At 45.1% G+C, this 27470-nt stretch overlaps 1 protein-coding gene across 5 annotated transcripts; it reads left to right on the top strand.

Annotated features, from left to right (window-relative positions):
• Positions 1-2673: 2673 nt before the first annotated feature.
• Positions 2674-27430, top strand: LOC132447037 (myoferlin-like). 5 transcript variants are annotated; one of them, XM_060037655.1, is made up of 51 exons: positions 2674-3232; positions 3522-3603; positions 3910-4040; positions 4428-4556; positions 4678-4740; positions 4836-4886; positions 5006-5036; positions 5322-5437; positions 5770-5896; positions 6007-6110; positions 6560-6628; positions 6712-6755; positions 7506-7588; positions 8155-8178; positions 9036-9160; positions 9976-10089; positions 10577-10754; positions 11341-11465; positions 11693-11802; positions 12192-12384; positions 12843-12998; positions 13584-13715; positions 13997-14160; positions 15114-15228; positions 15745-15847; positions 16095-16237; positions 16460-16630; positions 16932-17016; positions 17290-17367; positions 17846-18027; positions 18426-18584; positions 19046-19147; positions 19915-20076; positions 20714-20879; positions 21211-21284; positions 21514-21570; positions 22080-22178; positions 22477-22605; positions 22920-23075; positions 23234-23325; positions 23418-23588; positions 23673-23821; positions 24037-24176; positions 24603-24691; positions 24830-24925; positions 25200-25341; positions 25483-25582; positions 25778-25980; positions 26415-26524; positions 26772-26919; positions 27108-27430. In XM_060037655.1, exons 1-51 carry the CDS (start codon positions 3227-3229, stop codon positions 27144-27146), a joined length of 5817 nt encoding a protein of 1938 aa, XP_059893638.1. In that variant the 5' UTR covers positions 2674-3226; the 3' UTR covers positions 27147-27430. The 5 variants fall into 5 exon arrangements, with proteins under 5 accessions (XP_059893638.1, XP_059893639.1, XP_059893640.1 ...); XM_060037657.1 differs by lacking the exon at positions 21514-21570 and adding an exon at positions 21930-21941 and having other exon boundaries at positions 2675-3232; XM_060037656.1 differs by lacking the exon at positions 8155-8178.
• Positions 27431-27470: the final 40 nt, after the last annotated feature.

Raw genomic sequence — 27470 nt, forward strand, 5'->3', positions numbered from 1 at the left:
CAAGTTTTTATCTTTTCAAGCGGTTATGCTGTGACATCAATTACATCAATAATGATTCCATTCCACTCCTCCCACTGGGATAGAAAGGACCAGAACTTTGCAGACGATGGGCTTCTTATTAGGCTCGCTTCACCCTTACCACTTCCTAAACAGAACATTAAGGCTAAAAAGATCAGCTACAACTGTTTAATCCACTAATTGATTTCAACCTAATGAAAAAAATTCTTGAAAGGACCATGTCAGCGACGTCTCACACACGACTGGAACCAGTTCGCTGTGTGATATTGGATTACTGAAACAACTGTCACCAGATGTCATAAATATGTTAACTCATGGCCCAATATCCAGCACATTTTTAGTTTTAGTCTCTGCGTAGTTTGTATTGTTGTGGACCAATCATAGTGATTGATTTATGTTGTGATTAACATAAATCGTCATGTTTACGTCATGTTCTGACATATTGGTTGATAACTTCACAGCTGTACACTGCACCACACCTTTAACGTTATTAACATCCTGTAAAACATAAACTTGGATTGGTGCCTGAAAATAAGCTATTTTATATTCCTTCTTTGAAACATTTGTGTAACGAAAGCGGTATTTCACTATAACGCAACTTGGGGAAATTGAAGCATTGTTGAAAGTTACACCCTGTGCTTGCCCTCCCCCTTCTCGCCCTTACCTCTCCCCTGATTTGTTTGAGAGTAACACAGTCTAGAAATGTCAAGATTGCTTAATTCCATGAATATATTAGTTTTGGAATATCGTTGACCCAATTTGCCCTCGTTGACCCAATTTGCCTGTGCTTTGTGAATTTTATGGTGTAAAACGTTGTAGTCTGTATCTCTGATGATATCACTGTTGTTATGTTCCATTCTTCTCTGCCCATACTGAACATTTCCTGTGGTCAGGGGGACGTTTTTCCTGGCAAGTAGGCTCATTGGTCATCGTCACAAGGGGTTGCCATAGTGACTCGGTTGGGTTGACAATGGTTCTAAAGTATGTTCTGGTCTGCTCCCCTGCTCATCCTTGTCTTGGTTTGATGCCTCATTGTTAATTGTCAGACACAATGCAAATTCTCCTGGTTTGTCAGTCACGGCAGTGCCAGAGACGTTTTGTTGACTGCAGGGCAGGCCCAGGAGATATTATCACTGAATGTTCTGAAGAGTGAGATCGAAAGTCGGTTTCATGTGACTATTTACAAAAGACAGCTGTACTGCTTTACTGATTCCCCTCCAAATATTAATTTAATTTATTGTATTTATTTATTTCCCATGAGTCAGGGGATACCGTTTCCGAGATACTCTTAAGGGGAAACACCCACCAGTCTATTATATTCATGGGACTGCATTCCAGTTTCATACAGTCACCGGCCCCAATAGTATCTTAGCCTCCCATCTGCTCCATGCCAGCAACATGAGAGAATCCTCAGGCTATCGGACACCCAGTTTGGGAGTCACAATTCCAGCCTCCCACTTCTCCCTAGTCCCTGAACCTCCAACACTATGGGAAATACCCTTAAAAACTATTCTGGTCTGGGTGATCAAACCATCAGAACTGTCTCTCCTTGGTTCACTAAAGCATCCGTTACCAATATTATTTGGGCTTATTCTCCCTAGGAGCATTGAGTAGGCGCGCCCACAACAAATATAAAAAATAGCAATATCCCACTTTGGACTTTGCTTCAAGACCTTTTGTGAGTTTCTCATATGGCAAGTCACTGTTCTTTACAAAATCCATACTGACCGGTCCAATGCACATTGAAACCAGAAGAGGAATGTACTAAATTGCTATTGTTTAAACAAGGGCAGGCTAAATGCTCTTGGTCAGAATCAGTAGTGATTTTGAGAAAGGATAGTGGCAGCAGAAGTTTTAGTGATGCCTGGGGAGATGGCTATGTTTGGTTTGATCACCAAGACTGGGATTGTCCTTTAATTGATCGTTAAACCATTAGGCAGGCATGTTTCAGTCCCTCTACGCACCTCGATGACAAAGAGTGGTTGAGTTAATGCTTGCCTCCAAACCACCTTAGCCTCGATCACAGCTGAAAACTACACTTCCTCCCTCCTCAACAGAATGACGTTAGAAGCATACAGTTGAGTGTATATGGTGATGGCTTGTACATTCCATTAGCTTTACTCAGTTGACGTAGTTAACCCTGAAAACGCTGATAATCTTCTGATTCAAGGTCGAGCCCACCATGCCAATCCAGAAACATGTTGGGACTGTGGCTGTGTGATGTGGACAGAGTCTCGGCCCCTGGGCGTGTTTGGCTTAGCTCCATGGGCAGGGTTTGTTAGCTCTGAGACGGGTGGAGTCCCATCCAAAGGCCCATATTTGTGGTGGTGATGTCACAAAGCACACAGGGTATTCTCTTCCTCCTGTTTCTCTCGCTCTTGGAGTCCCTCTCTCTCTCTCTCTCTCTTTCAGTCTCTCTCTCTCTCTCTCTCTCTCTCTCTCTCTCTCTCTCTCTCTCTCTCTCTCTCTCTCTCTCTCGCCTTCAACTCTGTATGCTACATAATGTCATCAGCTAGAGTTATCAAATTATTAACAACCACTGATGTTCAATGTAACTGCAAAAATAATATTACGACTGCCAATAACTTTTCAAGTTGTCCATTACCGGGCAACTGGGGAGAAAAACCTCATCCTCACTCTCTTTTTCCTCAGCCATCAACTCTGGCACATACTCTTCCTCCTCTGTCTCTGCATCTCTGCCAGTGTGTTTCAATCCATTGTTGGTAACATAATTCAAACACACCTGTGCCACCTGTGCACTCTGAACTGGCTCATGTTCTGTTCAGCTGGTTTGATCACACCAATAGAAACAAGGGTGAACAATATTTTGTTGTTTTGTGTAATCAAGGACGTCTGCGTTGTAGTTGTGTAAGCCTTTTTATCGCCTGTGTTTACCATTTTCCATCATAGCGAGCTGGTTTTAGATGGTGAGAATGTGTTTAATGTTTTGCATAAAAGTGGAAGAGATTTGCAAATGATGCCTAACTACCTGAACTGGTTCAAGGCTATGCTCAAAGAGTGAAGAGTGAGCATGGTTAGTGTTTTAGTATTTCAGGAGAACGGCAATGAATATTCATAACTTATGTTGTGATTTCATGTTGTCAGATTCCTTGGCTCTACAAAAGTCTCCCTGAAAGATCTTGCAGCGGGCCAGTCCACCTCCCTGCCATCCAAAAATGTGCCCTTGGCCAGTGAGGACGGGCAGAGCATGGGGGTAAGTTCTCTGTTCCCTTCATTCTTAACCAATGACAATAATGACGGATCAAGGACTAGAAAGAACGTCAAGGGGCGGCAGGATACTATCCCAGTGGGGAGGGTGTTTAACTCCCAGCCGAAAGCTACTGGGTTCGATACCCAATGTACGCACTCCTCCTGCCCTCCTTGAGCATAACATGCCGTAACTCCAACCTGCTCATGAATGGTGTCATGTGTCTGAATTCAAAGTAAGCCACTTCGGGTACAAGCATTTAATATGATTAAACAGCAGAATGCTTTCCTCCTAGGCTACAATCGACCTGGTTATCGCCTATGACCCACCTCCCAACGCTAACCCCCAGGGAGGGGGCGATACCATGGTGGACTCCGGTAAACATTTTTGTGGTCACACTTCATGCCACTGGTGGCTTTGTGATTGTGGACTAAACAGGTCTTTTGTTTGCAAAGCCACCGCTGCTCAGCTCAACACTGTGCGTCATGAACAGGACATAACTCATTGTTGCATTTTTATGATGTACTATGATAGAAAGAAGCTGAAAAGACAGTTTTGCATTAAAAAGCTAATATTGATGTTGCAACTAAGTGTTCAGACTTAGTATCAGAGCCCTTAAGACCATTCACTGTGACGGTTTGATTCATGTAAAATCTAATAAAAATGGTGTTTGTGTCTGTGAGGTGGTGGGGGTGAGGAGGGGACTGACGCGGGCCCCCCTGCTCATGCTGGAGGTTCTGGAGGGGTAGTAGCATTCCGGCGGCGTGATCGGAGTTCCAGGAGTCACCTGGCTAACAAACCACAGGACTTCCAGGTTAGTGTGTTAGCATCGTTAGCTTGACTGTAATATATACTGATATGATAATATATTCCTCTCTAAACTTTAGTTTATAATGGGATGGGATGTTGGGGAGTTCTTTAATTGCCCCCTAGGGATAAATAAAGTTTTCTTGAATCTTGAATCTTGAAATGTGTAATGTATTGGTCTTTGTTTACAATACATGGTTGACTGAAAATCCAATAATGGTATTAAAAGCGTCTTTAAGATATAATTTATCTTGCTTAATGCTCTATGTACAGGGATTTAGAATCATCAACTTAACTTCTATCTAAAGAATCTATCTCTTTTCGCAGCCCTGGTCAAAAAGAGTGCTTATCAATGAATTGATTGTGTTTTTGTCTGTTGTTTTCTTTTTGTCAGATCCGTGTCCGTGTGATTGAGGGCCGTCAGTTGCTAGGCAACAACGTCAAACCGGTGGTGAAGGTGAACGTGAGTGGAGAGACCCACAGGACGAGGATAAGGAGAGGCAACAACCCCTTCTTCGATGAGGTACCCCTCTATAACCACGCAGGCTGCTGCATCTCAAAGCCCCGTTTCCCAGGCTGCAAAGACCTGCAAACCACGCATGCATAATAAACGAAAATAACATTAATGTAACATTTCTCTGCAGGTCTTCTTCTACAATGTACACATGTTGCCATCAGAGCTGTTTGATAAGAGCATCAACATTCGTGTAAGTTTCTGCTCAGCCTGAAAGCAATCTATCCTCCATTCTCTGTGAATATAGGGTCAAATCGCATGTAAGTGATGCAATCTCTTCTTCTGCAGGTGTACGACTCCTACTCTCTCAGGGCGGATGCCCTCATGGGGGAGTTTATGGTATGTTCTCCCTCTCTCCTTCTATCTCTCTCTCTCTGGAGATCATGACAGCAGAAATAGTTATGACGATGATATGTGCTATGAGTCCATATAATGACTTCCTGTGTTGTACCATGCAGGTGGACGTTGGTTACGTCTATGATGAACCTGGTAAGGCTTGTCTTGTCACTTAAAACTCCACCTGGGTTTTTATGCGTAATGAGTAATTTCAATAATAATTGTACTTTCTTATGGCTGTGCATGTACACCTTTATTGGGTGTGTGTGTGTGACTGTTTGTGTGTGTGTGTGTGTGTGTGTGTGTCTGTGTGTGTTTGTGCCTGTGTGTGTGTGTGTGTGTGTGTGTGTGTGTGTGTGTGTGTGTGTGTGTGTGTGTGTGTGTGTGTGTGTGTGTGTGTGTGTGTGTGTGTGTGTGTGTGTGTGTGTGTGTGCTCAGCCCACTGTGTCATAAGAAAGTGGCTCCTGCTAAGCGACCCAGAGGACCACAGCTCCGGGGCCAAAGGTTACCTGAAGGTCAGCGTCTTCATCGTTGGAGCAGGGGAAGAACCACCGGTAAGGCAGACCCTTTTAACGCCCTCGGCCAGTACTTCCTGTTTCCTCCTCTTTTCCTTCCTGTGTGAACCGGCCATGTTATCCCTCTTCCTGGCCTATAGTCGCCTCTCTGTCTGGCCCTTTCCTTCTGTTTCTTTCTCCTTCCAAAGTTTGTGTGTGTACGTTTTAGGTTGATATTTTCGTTATTGCGATCAAACATCATAAAGTTAATAAACTCCTCCCTCTCTCTCTCTCTCTCTCTCCATCTCCCTTCTCCCCACCTCTGTGTATCTCTCCTTGCCACTCTCCCCCCCTCTCCCTCCCCCTCTCTCCCTAACGCTCTGCTCCTGCAGGTTGATACAGGGGAGGCCGGGGGTGAGGAGGATGACATAGAGAGTAACCTGCTCCTGCCAGCCGGGCTGGCCCTGCGCTGGGCCACGCTGTCCCTCAAGGTGTTCCGGGCGGAGGACGTTCCCCAGAGTGAGTACCAGTACAGGCAACCGACATCAGAACACCATGTGTCTTCAGCTTCAGCTGATGTCCTCCATTATCATTAAGCCAGGATTCCTAAGTCCTTCCCTCCGTTACAGTGGACGATGCGTTCCTCCAGAGCATGAAGGGGATCTTTGGGGAAAGCCCGGGCAAGAAGAACCTGGTGGACCCTTTCTTGGAGGCTTCCTTCGCTGGTCAGAAGGTAACTGGAGTTCCCCCTCAGCCTGTTCTGTTCATATATACATGCACATTCCTTAAATTCCTAAAATTCCTGAAACATAAAGAAAGGGGTAAAGTCTTGGAGCCCACTCCAATTGAAGAGTTCTTAATCAAATCACAAAGAGGGAATTGGAATATGTAATGGATATGTTATCTTTATCACATTTGGCAGAAATTTGAATCAAACTACATCTAAAAGTCAGATGGGAAACTGAAATGAATAGAGACATTTCACAGGAGTGAAATTAAAAAAGATGTGAAGCACATCTTTTAATTACACAAAATGAACCAAAATCCAAAGATGGCACTACTGGGAGGAATACCAGAAGGCTTTGATGGAAGAGTTTAAAATATCATTTCAAAAATTGGTCACAGCAGCAATGAATGCATCACAATTTAGTAAACACTTGAACCCCGTCCATGTCTCTGCAGTTGTGCACCTCCGTCATGGAGAAGAACGCTAATCCAGAATGGAACCAAGTGCTGAGCCTTCAAGTCAAGGTGAGGCTTCACTTCAGTACATAGCTCCTGTAGACTAAAAGGGGATGCATTATAATAATACCTTTTATCACTTCCTTCTATAGTTCCCCTCCATGTGTGAGTGCATCAAGTTGACCATAATGGACTGGTAAGTTACAATAATAATAGATTAACTTCTACATTTACTTTGTCTTCCTAGCCCCACTCATATCTTTATTGTAAAAGGAAGGATTTTGAGGAAGAATGGTCTCAGTTTTTCCACAATGTGGAAATGCATCAAATGTCCCACCTCCTGACCTCCTGGTACCCAATGCATTCGCTTAGTGTGTGTGTGTGTGTGTGTGTGTGTGTGTGTGTGTGTGTGTGTGTGTGTGTGTGTGTGTGTGTTTGTGTATTGGGGTGTGCATGCTTGTATATTTGTGCATGTGCCACTATGCATGTATGTGTATAACATGCATGTGTGCATGCTGCGCAGGTGCATGTGTGTACCTCCCCCCACCTTGACCTTGTCCCGGTCGCAGACGTACGCTAGCCTTCTGACTCAGACCTCGAGGGCCACTCCCTTCCCCTCCACCGGCCCCAGATCCTGTTGGCACGGCTCTATTTATCATAAAGCACCTGTGTGTGAAATAACAATCAGGCTACTCACATCCAGGAAGCCAGCCAAAACAGTAACAGTTGTCATCACACAGATGGTGTCGAGCCCTCCCCCCCCCCCCCCCCCCCCACCACCACCACCCAATCGCCCAAAGCATTAACATTGCTTTAAATCTACAAAGGGCAGTGACCCGCACACAGATAATGGAATCGAACTGTAGTCAAATCGTGAGTAGCTCTGAGAGTATGATGTCATTTGAATGCTATCAGCTGATCTCTGTTATCACTACCGTGCCGGCAGGGACCGGCTGACCCGGAACGACGCCATTGGAACCACCCACCTGAACCTGGCCAAGATCGCCTCTTCTGGAGGGGAGATCGAAGGTACGCCCGTCCCGGTCCTTCACATGAGGGCGCTGGTCCTTTATCAGGAATCATGTGAATGTTATAGATCAGCAACGACCAAAACATGAATGGATTGCGGTACACAATTGCCCTGTTTACACAAGGGAAATATCTGGATTTTACAAGTTTTTCTGAATGCCAGTTCAGTTGCATCTAGATTGGTACAATGCACGCTGGAGACCATCTCAGCCTGTTTAATCATAGGGGCAATTTACAAGGGCTACCCACTTCACATGGGCAATTTCAGACAGGTTTGAGTACCACTTCAATGGTTTTCACAGTTGAGAAAACATCTCTGTCTGCAGTCGCGGTCTCACAACCATTTTCACTCGAGATTCTTGGAGAGATTCAAAACACAAGGCATATGTCTCATATAAATGGTGTCCTGAAGTCAAGACTTGATATTTTGTGTGGAAATAAAAGATTTAGATTGTCTTTATTATTCTTGCCTTGCTATTTACTAACTGTTTTAATTTATCGGTTTATGAAAGATAAATGCATTGTTTATTGTGGGTTTTTTTCTTCTCCTTCTTCTCCTGGAATAGACACACATTCAGGAAACGGTGATTGTACGTCTAACGAAGGTCGATCTTTGCCAGCGCTGTTCTTTGCTGTGTGTAGCATGCGTGTGTAGATGTGATGCATGCGCTCTGAGCAACTCCAGCACCTCATAGCACCTCATATTCAAACGTGTGTCGTGTGCTGTGTTGTATTTGTGTGTGCTGAGTTTAAGGCCCCGTCCACACGAAGCCGAAACGGGCGAAACGGTTTCGATCTATCCGGTTTCGGAGTATCTCCGTAAAGACGGAGTCAAGCGAAACCGGGTAGATCTGTAGAAACGCTGTAGTACACATTCCAGGCCCATAAGGGGCGCTGCTTCTGCTACAGCAATCCAGAAGGAAAATAAATAAGAAGAAGAGGCGAGCATGCGCATAAAGGGTGAGACTCCGCGGGCTTAACAGTCATTGGCTAGAGGGTCGAGGGGTGGGGCGATGACGTCATGGTTTACGGTTTCAGTCGGTTTCAGGCGTCCACACGAATCCAAAACGAAACCGGGTAGATTTAAAACCACCTCAGAGGGTGGGTTCAGAAGTTTACGGTTTCGGTCAGCGGATTCGCCGGCTTCGTGTGGACGGAAGGCCGAACCGTACAAGACCTTTGCGGTTTCGCCATGAAATCGGCTTTGTGTGGACGGGGCCTAAAAGTGTGTGAACCTCCCGCCGGTGCATGTGTAGTTCACCTGCACCCCTCCCCTCCATTTATCCACCCCCCGCACCTTGTCTGCTTCGGCCCAACCTCACCAAGCTAACCACCCTCACACGATGCCATGAATGCGAGCCACCTCACCAAATGCTTACCGTGCCTCTACACTCTTACCAATTCATCCCGTTTACACTGATCTCTCTCTCTCTCGATGTCTCCTTAGCCAACACAGGGGAGTCTGAGGTGGGCTTCCTGCCTGCCTTCGGGCCCTGCTACATCAACCTCTACGGCAGCCCCAGAGAGTTCACGGGTCTGCCTGATCCCTATGCCGACCTCAACTATGGCAAGGTAGAGAGAATAACGGTGTTGCTTGTTGTATGGCTCTGTCACTGTGAGGACAGTGCATCCAAGCAAGAGAGGGAACTGCCACAGGGTTGTGTATGATGGGCCGAAAGTAGGGACAAGGCGATCGAAGGAATTTAAAACCCATTTTTGTTAACACATTCACATTAACTTTGCCTGTGGGCAGGGACTCGAACAAACAGGGAGCTTTTGCTGGGGTTTTGATTTAACCGAGAGAGAGTTAAAGGAAATAGCCAAACATCTGGGGGGAGACAGAAAGTGGGACGGGTGGAGTTATGCAGAGTTTCCTGTTTTTTATGATATTCCTCTGGAGAGAAACTCATCGGCGAACGGAAAGATGGAGGTTTCAGAAGCCGCCTGACACTCTGTCTAAGGCCGATGGTGCCCGGACAGCATCTTTTAGCTTGTCGTCCCAACGGCCACTGGAAAAGTTTAGTCAACCAGTGCTGGCAGAGTTTGTGTTTGCACAAACAAAAATGAGAAGACGATCATGTTCAGCCAAATTTGAAGCCAAAAAAGCATGAATCCATGTCGCTGTCATCATCAGATTTGTGAGACAGCATGCTATGTAGTTCTATTGCATCATTTAAGAGACTAACAGTGAGTTCAGATACATGCACAGACATGACATGCACGTCATGAACGAACATGCATTGTCAGGCGTCTTGCTTAAGGGGGCCTACTGGTAGACTGTGGAAAATCGGGGGTAAAGCCAGTACCTTTCTGTACTGGAGTCCCACCCTTCTCCACCCGTTCCTCAGCCATAAGGATGATAGCTAACACTTTGTTGTGCTCTGCAGGGAGAGGGTGTGGCCTACAGGGGCAGGGTTTTGGTTCAGCTCTCCACCCAGCTGGAGGGGAAAGCAGACAAGGCTGTGGACGACATCAGCAGCGACCACATCCTGGTGACCCAGGTACACCCACAAAGTCCTTTACTCCCCAGGCTCAGGTCTCTGTGCGGGTTGTTTTTGTGTTTTCGTCACGTGAAAGGGACCGAGTCGTAGGCAGATGTGTCCTGTAGAGGGCCAGGACTGTCCATGTTCTCCAAACTGAACCAAAATCAAAATCAAACACCACTCCAGCTGTATTTGCTGCAAAACACTTTAAAGTTAACAAACATGTTATGTAAATTTTGACAGCCAAATATTGCATCCGTTTTTTCGTTGTGGTTTTGTGTGTGTGTGTGTGTGTCACCAATTTGTTCGATTTGGTTGGTTGGAAAAACAGCATATTCTTGCTACAAAAGTTAAGTGTTACGATTAGAAAGAAATTAATGAAAATAAATCTTCTCACTATCTTCCCTCCTCTTGTCAAATATTCACATCATCTTCCACATCCTGTACCTCCTCTACTTCCTCTCACCCTTCCCCCCCGTTGCTCTTGGACATTTTCCACCTTTAGAAATACCAGCGAAGGAGGAAGTACTGCCTCTGTGCGGTCTTCCACAATGCCAGCATGATCCATGATCCTGGCGAGCCAATCCAGTTCGAGGTCAGCATCGGTAACTATGGAAACAAACTGGACAACACCTGCAAGCCATTCGCCTCCACCACCCAGTACAGCTGTGCAGTGTTTGACGGTGAGTCATGCGACCCCAGCATATGTCAGTCATTACTCCTCCTCATTGACCTCAGGGTCAGTAAGGCACTAGTATTATTATTTTTCAATTCCATATTAGATTGCTTTTAGACACTATGCCCCTACACTCTGGAATTCCCTACCTTCTGAATTAAGATCTTCCCCATCAGTGAACTCATTTAAAAGCACTATAAAAACCTATTTATTTGCCTCAGGTTTTAGGGCCCTTCCAAATTGGTGTGTTGACTTTCATTTTTTGATTTTATTTTTGATTTTCCTTTAATACCATTATCATTGTAACTTGAATATAACCATCATTTAAATGTAATTGTTTCTGAAGGTCTATCTAAACCACCCTATGGTTGGTAGGGTTTTTATAGGTTCCCTAAAAGAGTCTTTGAGTCTGTATACCATATGAAATGTGCTAGACAAAAAATATCAACACGGGGACTAACTATACATGTATCACTCCCCTTTAGGTGTTTCTAATTCGGTTAATCAGCCGACATTACCCATCGTCAGCTTCTCTAAACTCATTATTTATTTGAATTGAGCTTGAGTGTAACTACTGATGTTGATGCACACAGGTAACCGCTACTACTACCTGCCCTGGGCGGCCACCAAACCAGTGGTGGTCGTGAACTCGTTCTGGGAAGACATCTCCCATCGGCTGGACACCATCAACATCATCCTCTTCATCACCCGGCGGCTGGTCAGGAAGCAGTCCCTACCCGTCTTTTACACACTAAGGATCATTCCGCTGTTTCAAAGTGGGATCAATGTATTTTAGATCTGATACCACATCAGCCCTTGAGATTATGGTCTTTGGTGTTCCGTGGTATATTTCTAATACTTGTAATGTTCCCGGTGCATTGTTCTACAGTGTAATTATTCCTTCTGACCTTTTATTTATTCCCCTCCCTCTCTCTGTTCTGTTAGATATCGAACCTGGACCTCCTTAAAAACACCATCAGTGCCAAAGCCTCAGACAGAGAGCAGGTGGAGGTTTGGGTGAAGTTACTGACTCAACTCGAAGAAGACCTAGAAAGGTAAACACTGCTTGTGTTGCCTTATGCTCATAACTGTGTGGGGATGATGCAAAATCACTACACAACTGAAAATGTGTCTGACGTTTGTATTATTGTTGTTTTCTTTTAGGTTTGCGTTTCTACAAATAATATTCCATCTTTTTATTTGATTGAACTCTATGGGTGCCGTGTATTGTAATGGCTAGGGGCTTCGATTCCCAGGCAAAGGGTACTGGGTTGGATCCCCAATATCCTAAGCCTACCTGTAGGCATCCTTGAGTCAGATTTCTACCCTGTGCATACGCATTAATAAAACTGCATCTGAAGCGACTATAAATCACATTTCATCCAAGCATCTGATAAACGACTAAATAGTGAATACCAACCATGTCCCTTCTATCCTCCACAAGCTATCCACTACCCGAGCTGGAGGGACAGGCACACCTGACCTCTCTGGACCTCCAGCTGAAGAAGCTCCGAGACAGCGCCATGGCAACCATCCGAGGGGCAGCCAGGCAGATGAGGGAGGATACCAAGCAGATCAGAGACTGTGTGGCAGACATTGAGGGCTGGGTGGAGAAACTCACACAGCTGGCTGAGGAGGTGTGAGCCTTCAACACTCTTTAGGGGGGGATTTTCACAGGAATAAGTAGAGGGAATAGAGGTCTTATAACCGCCCCTGCCAAACACAAACACACACACACACACACACACACTATGTTAATCACTTTAGGTATCTTGAAAAGCACTATATGCAATTGATTCATTAATTAATTTGTTTTAATTCATTAGTTAAAAGTAAGGACTGCTATATAACTATTAATAATGTATTAATAAAAATGATATATTTAATTTTGATAGTGCTGTAAGACACTTAACATAGCTAAAATGTGACAACCATTGTTCTCCCTATAAATGTAATCATTGTGTTTCGCCCATGACCATGATCTGCATTCATTTTGGATCATCTTCTTCATCAACGTCTCCTTCATCATCATATTCTTTCTCCTCCTCCTCCTCCTCCTCCTCATCTGTTACCATGGCGATCCGTGGTCCTGCAGCCTCAGAACAGCATGCCAGACGTGTTCATCTGGATGCTGAGAGGGGAGAAGAGGGTGGCCTACAGCCGAGTCCCCGCCCACCAGGTGCTGTTCTCCATGCACAGCGAGCAGGCCTGTGGGCAGTTCTGTGGAAACACTCAGACCATCTTCATGCAGGTATATATGTACCGTCTTCATTTGTGTGGTTGAGTATTGCGTTTTTGAAAATGCAATTTTTTGGTTTTGATTAGTTTCAGTTTTAATTCCAGTTGTTTCTTTTTATGGGGTATTTGGCAGGTCAGGTTTTCTTAATAGCATTTAAAAACATGCAACATTAATACATAAAACAACAACCGTTCACAAAAGACAGCAAAATGTACGATTTGTGTCGGTCAGTGTGTTTGATTCACTCACCAGAAGAATCAGCTGGCCCCTAATGTGTGCAATTCTGCATCTGAGGTTAGATGCAGGTAGACTGATACACAGTCCTATACAAAGTAGTCTTATACCAAAGGGGATGCACCTACTTTCGCCAACTTTTTTGTCTACACATTTCTCAATAAGCAGTGAAACAAGAGGGGAGAATTTCTGTTGTAAAAAAAATGAAGAGCAGATACTATGTTCTTCTTACATGCACCAGTCATACAAATGTTATGAAAATGACTCCACAAAACCGCAAAGAGATGTTTGCATAGCCAATCCCCACATTCAGGTATTGGAATGCATGACTCATATGTGTGTCCTGTACCATCCTGTCCCCAGTACCCCATGGACAAGAACAAGGGGCTCAAGGTGCCGGTGCAGATCAGGGTCAACATGTGGCTTGGCCTGTCCTCAGAGGAGATGAAGTTCAACTCCTTCTCAGAGGGAACTTTCAGTGTCTTTGCTGAGTTGGTATGTTGCCCTCTCCCATCTCTATCTCTCCCTCTCCTCACTCTCCTCACTCTCTTTTGAGCAGATCAATGTTGATTATTCTCATCCCATCCTCTCAATCTGTACTTTCATGATTCTCCTCTCAGCACAAAACTGAGAAAATAATATATGTTTGGTTATTATATTGAATGCAATTAATAGCAAATAGTGTCTCGTCCTAATGGTGGTTTCTAACATTTGGTGGGTGAAACAAAAGGGCACATCTGATAAAAATGTTGTCTGTTTTTTGTTTTTCTGTGAAGTATGAGAACCAGGCTGAGTTGTTCGGGAAGTGGGGAACCACTGGACTAGTGGGGCGCTACAATTACTCAGACGTCACTGGCAAGATGAAGCTGAAGCAGCAGTACTTTTTGCCCCCTAGGGGATGGGAGTGGGAAGAGGAGTGGTTTGTCGATCCCCAGAAAAGGTGAGCTGTCATTTTTTTGGTAAAAATGACCAAATATACCTTCAATAAAATCAGACAAAATATGTTTTTTAAAAAATACATAAATAACCTGCCATTCAAAACCAGTACAGGCATTCCTGTTTTTGAGAAAATGTGCAAGAAATAGGAGAAAATAAAAATAATAATACAAATACTACTATCACCAATCGGGCAAAATGTGATTGCATATGGTATTGATGCTGTGACAAGATGATAGGAGATTGAAGACTCTCTGATTCAGGATTTGTTTATTGAAGTTTCGGTTAAAAAGCATTTTGGATAACACTTCTCAGCAACAGTAGAGACAGAGAAGCTGCCTTCAAATCAACTTGTTGTTTCTGAATATAAATACAGGACATGGTTTCAGCTCCCTGAAGGGCACTCATCCTGCATACAACATTCCTCTCAGGCCCGAAAACACAATTTAATCAGACAAATCAAGGCTGGGCCAAAGCTGTCCTGCCAATAAAAACATTTTTTCATTACCATATTTCCTTGCCAATAGCATTCCTTTAAATTATTAATTTCTCTCATTATACATGATTTGATAACAAAAGTTCAAACCAGGCTGAACATTTTTATAATCATTTTATATTATGACCATAAGAATCATTATTTATATTGGACATGTTTGTCATCATGACGGCTGCAACGACTCTATTGTTAAAAGGGTACACAATAAACGCACGTAACATGAATTAATCACAATCAACTGACAGGTTGAAATGAATTGTGAGTTAAATGTGTGTGTTGGACTGCCTTTGATATATGTTTTTGTCTATCTCCTATTGCTATTTATTGTATTTATTAAGTAATTTATTATGTGAGACGGGAAACTGTGAACGAAATTGCCCATTTTGGGATAAATAAAGTTTTTTCTATTCTATTCTATTCAAGTCCAGTTCATTTGTTTCTGTCTTTCTTTTTGGTGTCAGTCTGTTGACTGAGGCGGACGCAGGACACACAGAGTTCATGGACGAGGTGTTTGAGAACGAGACCCGCTACCCAGGAGGGGACTGGAAGCCCGCCTCAGAACACTACACTGATGTGGTGAGAGGCAGTCACAGCCACACTACACACACACACACACACACACACACACACACACATACATGCACACGTACACACGCAAACACACACACATGCACAGCCACACACACGTGCACACCCACAGAGACGTGCCCACCGACACTACACACGCACACTAGACACCCACACACACACAGACAGACACAGTACACACACAGTATAAACTGCAGACACACACGCTGTACATGCACCCTACTCACTGAACTACACACACACACACACGCGCTTATTCTCTGTGAATGGGTCTTCCGCATACATTTGCATAATGGCTGACACAGGCACTGAGTGCTCATCACACTTTGAATGTGCTATACTTGCCAGCAAACATTGATTCAATACAATATTCACAGACAAACGATAAACTCACTACTTTTCGTTACCATGAAAAGCTTTTGTCATGTGTTGTGTGCGTTGTGTGTTGTGTTTCATGTGTGTTGTGGTTCATGTGTGTTATCTGTGTTGTGTGTTGTGCTACAGAACGGGGAGAAGAACCAGAGTCTCAGAGAGTTTGCTCTTCCCGAGGGGTGGAGCTGGGAGGACGTGTGGACAGCAGACCTGAACAGGGCTGTGGACGAGCAGGGTAAGATACCGGGAACGGGGTGTCAGAAAGGCTTTGGACGGAATGAGACTGGAAAGAAACAGGAAGGAAACATGACTTTGACATGCAAAGAAAAATGCAAAAAAGGCTATTTTAAATGCAGGGCATGCAAAACATGTATGAGCATGCTTGCCTATTGACTATTAACTCACATATGGGTGTTTGTGTCTGTGTCTGTGTGTGTCTGTGCCAATGGTGACCTGTGTATGTGTCTGGGTCTCCTCTACAGGATGGGAGTATGGGGTGACTATTCCCACAGATGACAAGCCTCGGTCGTGGGCGCCCGTGGAGAAGATGTACCATGTCCACCGCAGAAAAAGGATGGTCCGCCCCCGCAAGAGGGCAGAGCCCCCTGCTGGTGGCGCTGCAGAGGTGCGCACTAGAAAACAACCAATCTTTTCGCATCATCATCCTACTTTGATCCCTTTTCTCCAGACTCAAATGAATATGTTAATTACACATAATGAAGAATATCAAATAATGTAACAAATCAAATCAGATGGCCATATTTACATATATAATTAGATTCATTTATTTTTCTTGTTTGTTTACAGTTTTGGTTCATTCTTTTCAACTTTTTTCATTTGGCCACAGAAACGGGACAGAGGTGACCCTGAGGGCTGGGAGTTCTCTTCTCTGATTGGCTGGAATTTCCACAGGAAGGAGCGTTCATCGGATACATTCCGTCGCAGGCGCTGGAGTAGAAAGATGGCACCGGAAGACCGTCTGGGAGCGGCGGCCATCTTTAAACTAGAGGGAGCATTGGTGAGAAATAAATATTGTAGCCTATAGTCTTTCATGTAAAATTTTACCTCAAGATAAATATACCTCCAGCCCTATATTTGTACAGCAACAAGAGGCTTAGCCAGGTAAAAAAGCAAACACAAAGCAATAACCATGTATTTACAAAGCTTAATACAAGGTCAGAAACTAATCGCAGGGGTAACCGGATGATATAAACTGGACCATCACGGCATCGGTTCAGCCCACAAGATAAATATAGCTTTTAATATTGACTTATAGGTGCGACTATATCAGCTGTGTGGGGTTGTGTTTGTGTCTGCAGGGTGTGAACACAGAGGAGAAGGAGAGCTCTGACAGCACGAAGGCATTCGGAGCCAACACACCCACTGTGTCCTGCTCTTTTGACAGTATGTCCACCACAACAAAGTCCTACCCAAATGAACACATGTCATGGGGATGCAGAAACAAAACACACACACACACACAAAACACACACACACACACACACACACAAACACACAATCGCACACACACACACACACACACACAGTTTACACAAACGCCCAAACACAATACGCTTTTATACTTCTATAAGGATTTCTCATGTATGCTGCATTTTTAACTGTTGCCAAGTAGGGTTTTTCATGATAAAAGAGTTGTGCTTTATCCTTTATTTTTAGATGTGTTTGTCTACCATCTCCGTGTGTATGTCTACCAAGCAAGAGAGCTGGCGTCCATGGACAAAGACAGCTTTTCTGGTAACATCAACATGTGTAGCATAAGACCAACAGAGACTCCTCTGTTGGTTTATTTTAAATGCCCCTTATATACCTTATGCCTTTTCCTGTGCCTTAGTGACATCACAAGTGGGCGTGTCCACCTAGATGAATAGATCACCAATGTTGAATAGATCAGCCTACTAGCCTAAACAGTGGACAGTGGATCTATCCATCATACATCTAGGTGGAAACTCCCACTTCTAACGGCTAATCACACTCACACCTGGTGGTATAATAATAGTACTTTCATAATGATTTTTTTTACTTTATTGTTGTTCAGAAATATGGCCTACTGCTCCTTTAATTGTGTCATACTTACTATTTTATTAACGGATAATGTACAGGTTAGACATATTGCTCTCGGATGACTACATGCTACAGTGCAGACCCTGGTGCTCTACCCCAATACCTTCGGGATGAGAAGTACTTTTCCCCTTTGTTCCCAATGCCGTCACAGATCCGTTTGCACACGTGTCCTTCCTGCACCTGAGTAAAACCACAGAGAAGCTGAAGTCCACGCTGAACCCCACCTGGGACCAGACCCTGATCTTCAACGACCTGGAGATCTACGGGGACCCTCAGAGTATGGCCCGCGACCCCCCCAAAGTGGTGCTGGAGTTCTACGACTATGACCAAGTGGTGGGTTGACTGGTGGAGGCACACCTTGTCTGTTTTGTGGGCTATGTACCACATGTACAAAATATATAAAAGACAAGCACAGCAGGACATTTTAGATTCAGACAATTAGCAGAAGTTTTCTAACTATGATGACTTACAACAAAGTGCAGCAAGAACAAGTTGCATCTTAGAAAACACAACAGGTCTCCGGTAGAGAAGCTATAGAAATTCTAGAAGGAGATAGAGTAAGAAGATTATCATATTTTGCCTTTTATTGTAACCATGCATTTGTGGATGGTACTCCTAAGCTCATTAGACGTAAAGTGATTTGAATCCCCGGAGACGACAGACGAGTACATTTATAACCATTTGGATGCTTGAGGACATGAATGCATCTGTTTGATGTTTGCGTCGTCCAGGGTAACGATGAGCTGCTGGGCCGGACGGTGTTCCCTCCCCTGGTTGAGCTGAGCTCCAACAGGGACCGGACCCCCAAGCTGCTGTGGTACCCCATCATGCAGAAGGGTCACAGGGCAGGGGAGGCCCTGCTGGCTGCCGAGCTCATCCTCAAAGACAAGGTCCGAGAGAGGAGCGATCCATACTCTGATGCAATTGATTTATTGGATTTATTTTATTCATTATGTCCAATGTGTGTGAAAGCTGAAAGAGGCACACAGGCTCTCATCGCACTGGGCCACTCTTTCGCCCCCTGCTGATTTAAATGTAGGCCAAGAGGCAAATCGGTTGTCCTGCTCTTCTCTTGTCTGTTTGTCTCAAATGAAAGGTTAAATGTTTGGTTTAGTTTGTCCAAACCATTGTCCTGTGGGATAATAATGTTTATCTTATAATGTTTACCTTTACTGCTTATCGCCCACATCAAGAATTGTCCAAACAGGAATTAAATCCGTCAGCAGTTAAAAGAATAATTAAACACGGATCTAAACGCTAATCATATCAATTGTACGGGAAAATGTGTTCCTGACTAAAAAGGGAAGAGGCTTGTGTTCATGACCTGACTTCCTCGCTCCTTTGTTTCCAGAATGCTCCGATAGACCTTCCTCTGGTTCCTCCAATGAGATCTCTGAACCTCTACATGGTCCCGCAGGGGATACGACCTGTAGTGCAGCTCACCGCTGTGGAGGTAACACACACACACGCACTTATATCAGAAACACACACACACACACACACACACACACACACACACACACACACACACACACACACACACACACACACACACACACACACACACACACAAACATACACGTATATCACTCACACCCTCATACACACACTCATATCACACACACCCACTCCCTTATATCACAAACACATACTCACTTATATCACGTATACACGCACACACACTTATACCCCATACACACAAACTCTCACTTAAATCACATGCACACACACACACACACACACACACACACACACACACACACACACACACACACACACACACACACACACACACACGTAAACACACACACACACACGTAAACACACATATTAATATCCCATATAAACCCACACACATCTATTCTGCCATTGCTATGCCATGTGTGAATGTGTGCAAGACGAAATTGTTCCATAACGTGGCTGCATGCCTGAATAGGGAAAATAACCAGTGGTGCATGATTGTTTTCCCAAGAATTTGTGGGAAAGAAACTTAAGATACACACACACGCATTCACTCACTCAATTGCTCCTTCACCCACTCCCTCACACACACGATTACACTAACACACGCCCGCAAAAACCCCACACACAGACCACACACACTGTCCAAGATGAATAGAAGCATATCCGAGCATCTGTCTCTTCATGTCATGTCCGCCTGCACGTCCCTCCGGTCGTCCGTCTGTCTGCATGTTAATCCATGTCCGTCCGTGTGTCCAGATCCTGGTGTGGGGGCTGCGCAACATGAAGCCCTACGAGCTGGCGGCCGTGGCCTCCCCCAGCCTGGTGGTGGAGTGTGGGGGTCAGAGGGTGGAGTCGGCCGTCATCAGGAACATGAAGAAGAGCCCCAACTTCCCCAGCTCCGTGCTCTTCATACAAGTGGTGAGGCTGAACTGGCCACGCACACGCACACATATACGCACATATGCACACACACACATACACCCACACACGCATGAACACACGCACACACCTGTGTGTCATGGAATTCCCCTGACGTGATGCTAGACATCTGATGCTGAAATTGTTTTCAATTTACGCATTGGGATAACTATGTGGGGAAAAAGGGCGTCAAAAGGGCGGAGCCAAGTTGCTCAGCTCCGCCCTCTTGACGATGGTCAGCAAATCGCATGTGCCTGTAGGCTTCCTTTAGTCCAGACATCTATCCTCCCGCCCCACCTGCTCCATAATGACCTGCATCTGTAATCATTGTAAGTCAATTTGGATAAAAGCAACTCCCAAGTGACTGAATAGAAATTCACACTCAAATATACGTAAAACATGTAAAATAAAAATGCTATTTAAAATATGGTCATTTAGCAGATGCTCAATAGGAATAGTGAGCCATCTCTAATTATGGGATGACTACACAGAAAGTCTATGGAGACGGGCCCATTGGGGATTACACCAAGTACTATACAGGAAGTCAAGGTCCACCAGTCACAACACTCTCCTGCCTCCACCCCCCCCCCCCCCCCCCTCCTCTCCTCATATGTAAACGTTCCCCTCCGTCCTCCAGTACCTGCCCAAGGATGAGATGTACACGCCGCCCATCGTGCTGAAGGTGATCGACCACCGGCCGTTCGGCAGGAAGCCGGTGGTGGGCCAGTGCACCATCTCGTCCCTGGAGCGCTTCCGCTGCGACCCCCACGTCATCACCGCCGAGGGCAGCATGGCCAACAAGAGTGAGTGGGACGGGCCCGCCAAGGACCGACCGGACCGGCCAGAGAGCCTGAGCCAGCGCCACGTTGAGCTCGCTTTTATTCTCACCGTTATTCTTTAAATGGCTAAATATATTTCATTTCTTTTTAATCTCTTCATATTTTTGCAGTTATTTGCATAATATTGTGTTAGATGTGTTTTATTTGTATGTCAAGTAAAGTTTATATAGTTTATTTGAAATTATTTTAACTTACATCTCATGCAAGTTATTGTAACACACTTACCACACATAGGTAAACACAACACACACTCGCGAACACAAACGCTGAGTCCCACTCTCCCTGTATGTCCCAGTGTCTCTGATGTCCTCTACTGCCCCTCATCTTTCCATCTCCATGGACGAGAACAGGCCACTGCTAGAGGCTCAGGTAAACAGCTCTCCCCTCCTGCCTGACTAACTCGGTAATAATGATAATAATAATCAGAATAATAACACTTGTAATAAATATGACATCATAAGTTCACCCCAGTTTCAGCACAAATGCGTTGTAAACCTGGTTTACGACACATTAATTCTCTTTTGCATTGCATAACATTCACCAACACAAGATATGACTCTAGGATCAAATCGTATATATATTTTTCTCTGGCTTCCAGTTTATGCACAGTATGTCAGCCGCACTCGACAAAATGGCGACCCCTGCTTCCCATTTTGTATGTATGGTTACCTTATCATAGTCTTTTGATTCACACGGCTGGGCACCAATGGCATAAGAGCGCTGAGATCACGCTAATCACGCCTTCTTCTGGACCACCGCTTATTTCCAATCTTGACACTGTGCACTGAACACTTACTTCACAACAGCAAATAACCTGCTTCATAATCATTTTCAAAACGAATTGAAGCAAAATCAATTTTCAAGAGATCTGCTTGTAATCTCGGGATGTTTTTTGACTCCACTAAAATCACTCACCATGTCCTGTTCATTTGCGATAATGTTGTCGCTCAGTCCCTGACATGTCATTTTGTTCGTCCCCTTTTTGTTCTGTGCTCTGGCCTTCCGTCCCCAAAGATTGCAGAAAAGGTGAGAGCTCACAATACCTAATACGGTTCCTAAGAGCTTATCAATAGTGGTGATGTACCTATCGATATACCACCTTTCACAGTTGAAAGGGCGCTGTTTTTCAACCTGGGGGATTAAAGATGTCGCCTGGGTCTTTAGGAGAAGGAGACGGAGGACTGGTGGAGTAAGTTCTACGCGTCCATGGGAGATCGGGAGCGATGTGGAGAGTACTTGCAGAAGGGATACGACACGCTGGAGGTATTCAGCTCCCATCATGTCAATGTGTAGTTATACTTAGTCCATTTCAGACAAGGTGGCTTAGAAGTGAGGCTGAGCAATGACGTGAATTTACAACAACCGTCAGAGTTGTGTGTAGCTCTAGGAATCACCATCGCATAAGGTAAATATATTCAGAGATAGATGTGCAAGAGATACACAGCGATACACTCAATTCAGGCCAAAAGCTAACAACAACAAAGTGAATTTACAGTACAAGCTGGCTATCACTTTCTCGATCTCAACCTTTCTTATTGCGTGTTTAACTAATAATCCACAGGCGTACGACAACGAACTGGAGGACCTGCCGGAGTTCAACGGGCTGACGGACTTCTGCGACACCTTCAAGCTGGAGCGAGGCAAGAAGCAGAGCAAGGACAGCGACCCCGACGTGGTGGGCGAGTTCAAGGTAAAGGCCGTGAATCCTTTATCATATTTTGGACGCGCCAATTGAACCGTAGCAATGTTATATTATACACAGGGTATTTGTTTTCGTAATACTTAGTACAAGTGTGTTAGTGCGCATGAATGTATGCATGTATACATGTATGCTTGTATGTATGTATTTATGTATACATGTATGTATTTGTACATACAAGTATGCATGTAATTATGTATTCATGTATACATGCATACACATTTGTGTGTTTTGAGTACATATCGACAGAGCGCAGACCGTCCATAGAGCGGTCTACTGATGATTTTCTCCGCTGGCTGTCCCAGGGCTCCTTCAGGGTGTACCCCCTGTCTGATGACCCCGGGGTGATGGCTCCGCCCAGGCAGTTCAGAGAGCTGCCCGACAGCGGGCCGCAGGAGTGTCTGGTGCGGGTCTACATCATCAGGGCCATAGACCTGCAGCCCAAAGACAACAACGGCAGGGTATGGGAACAGCTACCTGGACTCGTATACCCACACAGGGACACACAGGGGCACACACACACACACACACCCATGAACACAGACACACTCCTTTTTTTTTTTTAAAGGATCAACTGTGTTTTACCTAAAAGCTTCTTTCTAATTCCCCATTTGTTCAGTGTGATCCATACATTAAGATAACCCTCGGGAGGAACAGAATCGACGACAGTGACCACTACGTCCCAAACAACACCAACCCTGTGTTTGGAAAGTAAGTGATTGGAAGAAGTGCAGGAGGATTGAGAATGTGTCGCCGGGCAGAAAGATGCGTCCCGTAACGCATGATCCCCTCTGTCTGTTCAGGATGTTTGAGATGTCGTGCTACCTGCCTCAGGAGAAGGACCTGAAGATCTCCGTGTACGACTACGACCTCCTGACCCGGGACGAGAAGGTGGGCGAGACGGTGATAGACCTGGAGAACCGCTTCCTGTCCCGGTTCAACTCCTACTGCGGCCTTCCCCAGACCTACTGCATGTGAGCCAAACGACACTGGAGCAGAGTACCGGTGGTGGGCGGTGCCAGGTGGCGGTGGTGTGATGTCTATCTCCCCGGCTCTAGATCTGGGGTCAACCAGTGGCGGGACCAGATGAAGCCGTCTCAGATCCTGGACAATGTGGCCCGTCTCAAAGGTCTGTCCAAACCCAGGACTGAGGACAACGGCAACACGCTCACCTTCATGGGCAGAGACTACACCCTGGCCGAGTTTGGTAAGGACCAGTCATTCATTTCATAGAGTGTTTTTATCAAGAATTAAAAAACAATAATGCAGTTCTGTCATTCAAGAATTTATGATTAAATTCTCTCTTTTTTTTAAACTTCAAAAATTGTACAATGAGCTTTACAACATTGAAGAAACATTCAAGATATTGTGCAATGACTTTTGCAACTTTGAAAACTTTTTTTCCGAAAACGTCCCATCCAGAGGCCAACAAGGAGGTGCACCAGCACCTGGGCCCGGCCCGCGAGCGCATGTGTCTGCACGTGCTCAGAACCCAGGGGCTGGTCCCGGAGCACGTTGAGACCCGGACCCTGTACAGCAGCTTCCAGCCCTCGCTCTCCCAGGTGGGCAGAGACACGCCCATATCAAACAAACCCCGCTCCCTCTCTAGCCAATGCCCTATTGAACATGTGCAGTGCAGTTATGAAGCATGTGATGCATAATTATTTCAATATTTAGTTTTATCTACATATTCAATCATTTTGCATTCATTCATCATCAGTATTTACTACTCCTTTTGAGTCTAATTAATAGCTGCGTCCATCAGCCAAAGCCACTGACAGGGAATATACAGGTCATGGAGAACTGACTCGAGGATCCCTATAGGTTCGTTTGGGAATCGTACCCAGTTCTTTTCGGCTGGGAGTCGAACACCCTGTCCGCTACGCTGTCCTGCCCCTCAGCGCCACCTTGAACTGTGCTCATGTCTTTATCCTAAACGAGTGACCCTGAGGAACTCTCCATGACCCCTGCTCTGTGTCTCCTCTCAGGGACGACTCCAAATGTGGGTGGACGTCTTCCCCAAGAGCCTGGGCGTGCCCGGCCCTCCCTTTGACATCACCCCACGCAAGGCCAAGAAGTATGAGCTGCCCTTCAATAACCTCTTCTATTTGTGAATTGATCTGATTTGACACTGATTTTCAGTACTGTTTGAGAACCAAGGAAAAAGAAAACAATCGACTAATGAAAAGATTTTTCCTTTTGGATAACTTTTCAGAAACATCCTGCGGGTCATCGTGTGGAACACCACCGACGTCACCCTTGATGAGACGAGCATCACCGGAGAGCACATGAGTGACATCTACGTCAAGGGGTACGTCTGCAAAGCACATAGACGGAGTCAATGTGGTTAAACCTTCAGCAGGTCATGGTGCATGACTCCATAAACGCATGGACATTCTTCTGCACCTTTTAAACACGTTTGTGTATTAGATCGATCAGAAGTCTCACTATTTCCTGAACCCTTTTTTATTTTTTTGGTGTCAGAGCCGGTGCTGAGTATATACACAGACGTATTCGGTTGTGTTAAGCCCGGGAGGTTCAGTTTCAGTTTCACTTATGGCATGGTGTAACCTCTGACCCTGCAGCTGGATGCCAGGCATGGAGGAGGAAAAGCAGAAGACGGACGTCCACTACAGGTCACTGGACGGCGACGGGAACTTCAACTGGAGGTTCATCTTCAACTTTGACTACCTGCCCGCGGAGCAGCTCTGTCTGGTCTCCAAGAAGGTACGTCCAATGTAACTAGTCTTCCCGAGGGAAATTACCTTAAATTCCCCCGTGGGACACAGAGCCCAGCGTGATAACTAGACTGCAACATAACATGTATTATATATGATTATAAGGTTTCATTTCCTTTTTCCCAAACAGGAACATTTCTGGAATCTTGACAAATCAGAGTTCAGGATTCCTCCCAAGTTGATCGTTCAGATATGGGACAACGACAAGTTCTCATTGGACGATTACTTGGGTACATATTTACTGGTTGTTTGAAACGTCGTTTGTTTACAAATAACTGTCGGTGCGTCACAGAACAGGCAGACGGACACATGTAAACACATCATAAACTGAGAAAAATATGAAAGATGTCTTTGTGAGAGCCAGCGCTAGACACAGGTCGCTGTGCACCTTGACTCGTGAGCTAACGGGCTCACTCGTGTGTCAGGTGTGGTGGAGCTGGACCTGCGCTCCCTGATCCCTCCCGCCAAGACGCCAGAGAAGTGCAGCATGGAGATGATGGAGCGCGGCCCGGACAAGAGCAAGTCTCAGCAGGCCCAGTCTCAGCAGGCCCAGTCTCTGCTGGCCCAGAAGTCGGTGCGCGGCTGGTGGCCCTGCACCATCGACAAGGACGGCAAGAAGGAGCTGGGCGTGAGTACAGAGGGCGTGGTTTGGTTATTCACGGTGCATGATGGGAAGAGAAAAAAGAGTGATCGATGGTAACCCAGACCAGGCTGGTAGAGGTATTGTATGATGGCCTTAGCAACCTGGTAACTTATAGGGTTGTTATATATTCATGGTATTCATTCAAGACTTCATTGATCGTGGAACCGTGTTCCTGCATTGTAAATCACACTATTATTTCATTAGTAGTCCATTTATTGACAGATGGGCAGCTGGTCTGGAATCAAGCTATTGGCCCAGAAATCTTGTATCAATGTTCAGGGTTAGAACTCACAAGTTGTTTTTTTGCAGTCGAATGCCAAGATTTGCTTTGACAAACTATTATGCTTGGTAATGTAAATGGGCAAATAAATGTTGGATGGTAAGCCCTAATGTGGTGCGTGTTTGTGTGTGTGCGTCAGGGCAAGGTGGAGATGACGCTGGAGATCGTGGGTGATGAGGATGCCGATGAGAAACCGGCTGGAAAGGGCCGGGATGAGCCCAACATGAACCCCAGACTAGAACCCCCCAAGTAAGTAGAGGCGCTTCCCGACACACATGCTCTCACCCAGCTGTGAAAAGTCCAGCGGGGAGGGTTTGTCAGCCAAATGGTTTCAGGTTCGAACCCCAGTGTCCGGCGGATCATGATGACCTCCTACCCGTTATGACGTGTATAAAACCTGTTACGTTTTCCAACATCTCATCGGTGTTTAAAGAGTTTAAAGTCCTTTTGTAGTTCACAGTCATCCTGAATAACGAGTGAATGTTTCCTCCACCAGTCGGCCAGACACCTCGTTCTTCTGGTTCACCAGCCCCTGCAAGGCGATGAAGTTCATCGTGTGGCGCCGCTTCAGATGCCTCTTCATCATGCTGATCCTCCTGGTTATCGTGGGGCTCTTCCTCGGAATCCTCCTGTACTCCTTGCCGGTAAGAACGAGCTCAACAGTTAGTGGCTTCAGACGGATTCATCTTGGCCACAGGTCGAACAAATTAATGAATTAACGAATTAAAGCACACAGATGATCTATGATTCTGACAATCAAACTAACCCAAGAAACAAAGTAAAATAGTTATGTGATTAAATACAATTGTATCACTTTTTTTTTCACCAACAGAACTACATTTCGATGAAGATAGTTAACCCAATGGGTTAAGGAACTACGGCGACGATCCATAATCTTCACCAAACGACCAAATAATATGAGAAAAGGACCTCTATGTGAACAATAATTCCTCTGTACCGCCTTCTCCAAGCCAGTTTCTTACAAGTTGTACACGACCACTGTAAATAGAAAATGACTTTTTTTATTTTTATGGCCACATGGGAGGGGATGAGTTTTATGCATGAAGAGAAAGTAAATCAGGATGGGATTGTTTAAATTGTGTAATGCTGATTGAATCACCACCTATTTTTGATGATTAAAAATGTATAAAACAATGTGCTGCCTCTCCTCAAATTGATTCCAACTGAACAAGAC

This window comes from Gadus macrocephalus, chromosome 18, assembly GCF_031168955.1.
Source record: "Gadus macrocephalus chromosome 18, ASM3116895v1".
In the NCBI taxonomy this organism is placed as follows: domain Eukaryota; kingdom Metazoa; phylum Chordata; class Actinopteri; order Gadiformes; family Gadidae; genus Gadus; species Gadus macrocephalus.

Coding starts and splice junctions, on each gene's coding strand:
- LOC132447037 (XM_060037655.1), top strand. Junction 6,756..7,505: donor AAGTTGACCATAATGGACTG/GTAAGTTACAAT, acceptor CCGTGCCGGCAG/GGACCGGCTGACCCGGAACG. Junction 24,692..24,829: donor ACCCCACGCAAGGCCAAGAA/GTATGAGCTGCC, acceptor ATAACTTTTCAG/AAACATCCTGCGGGTCATCG.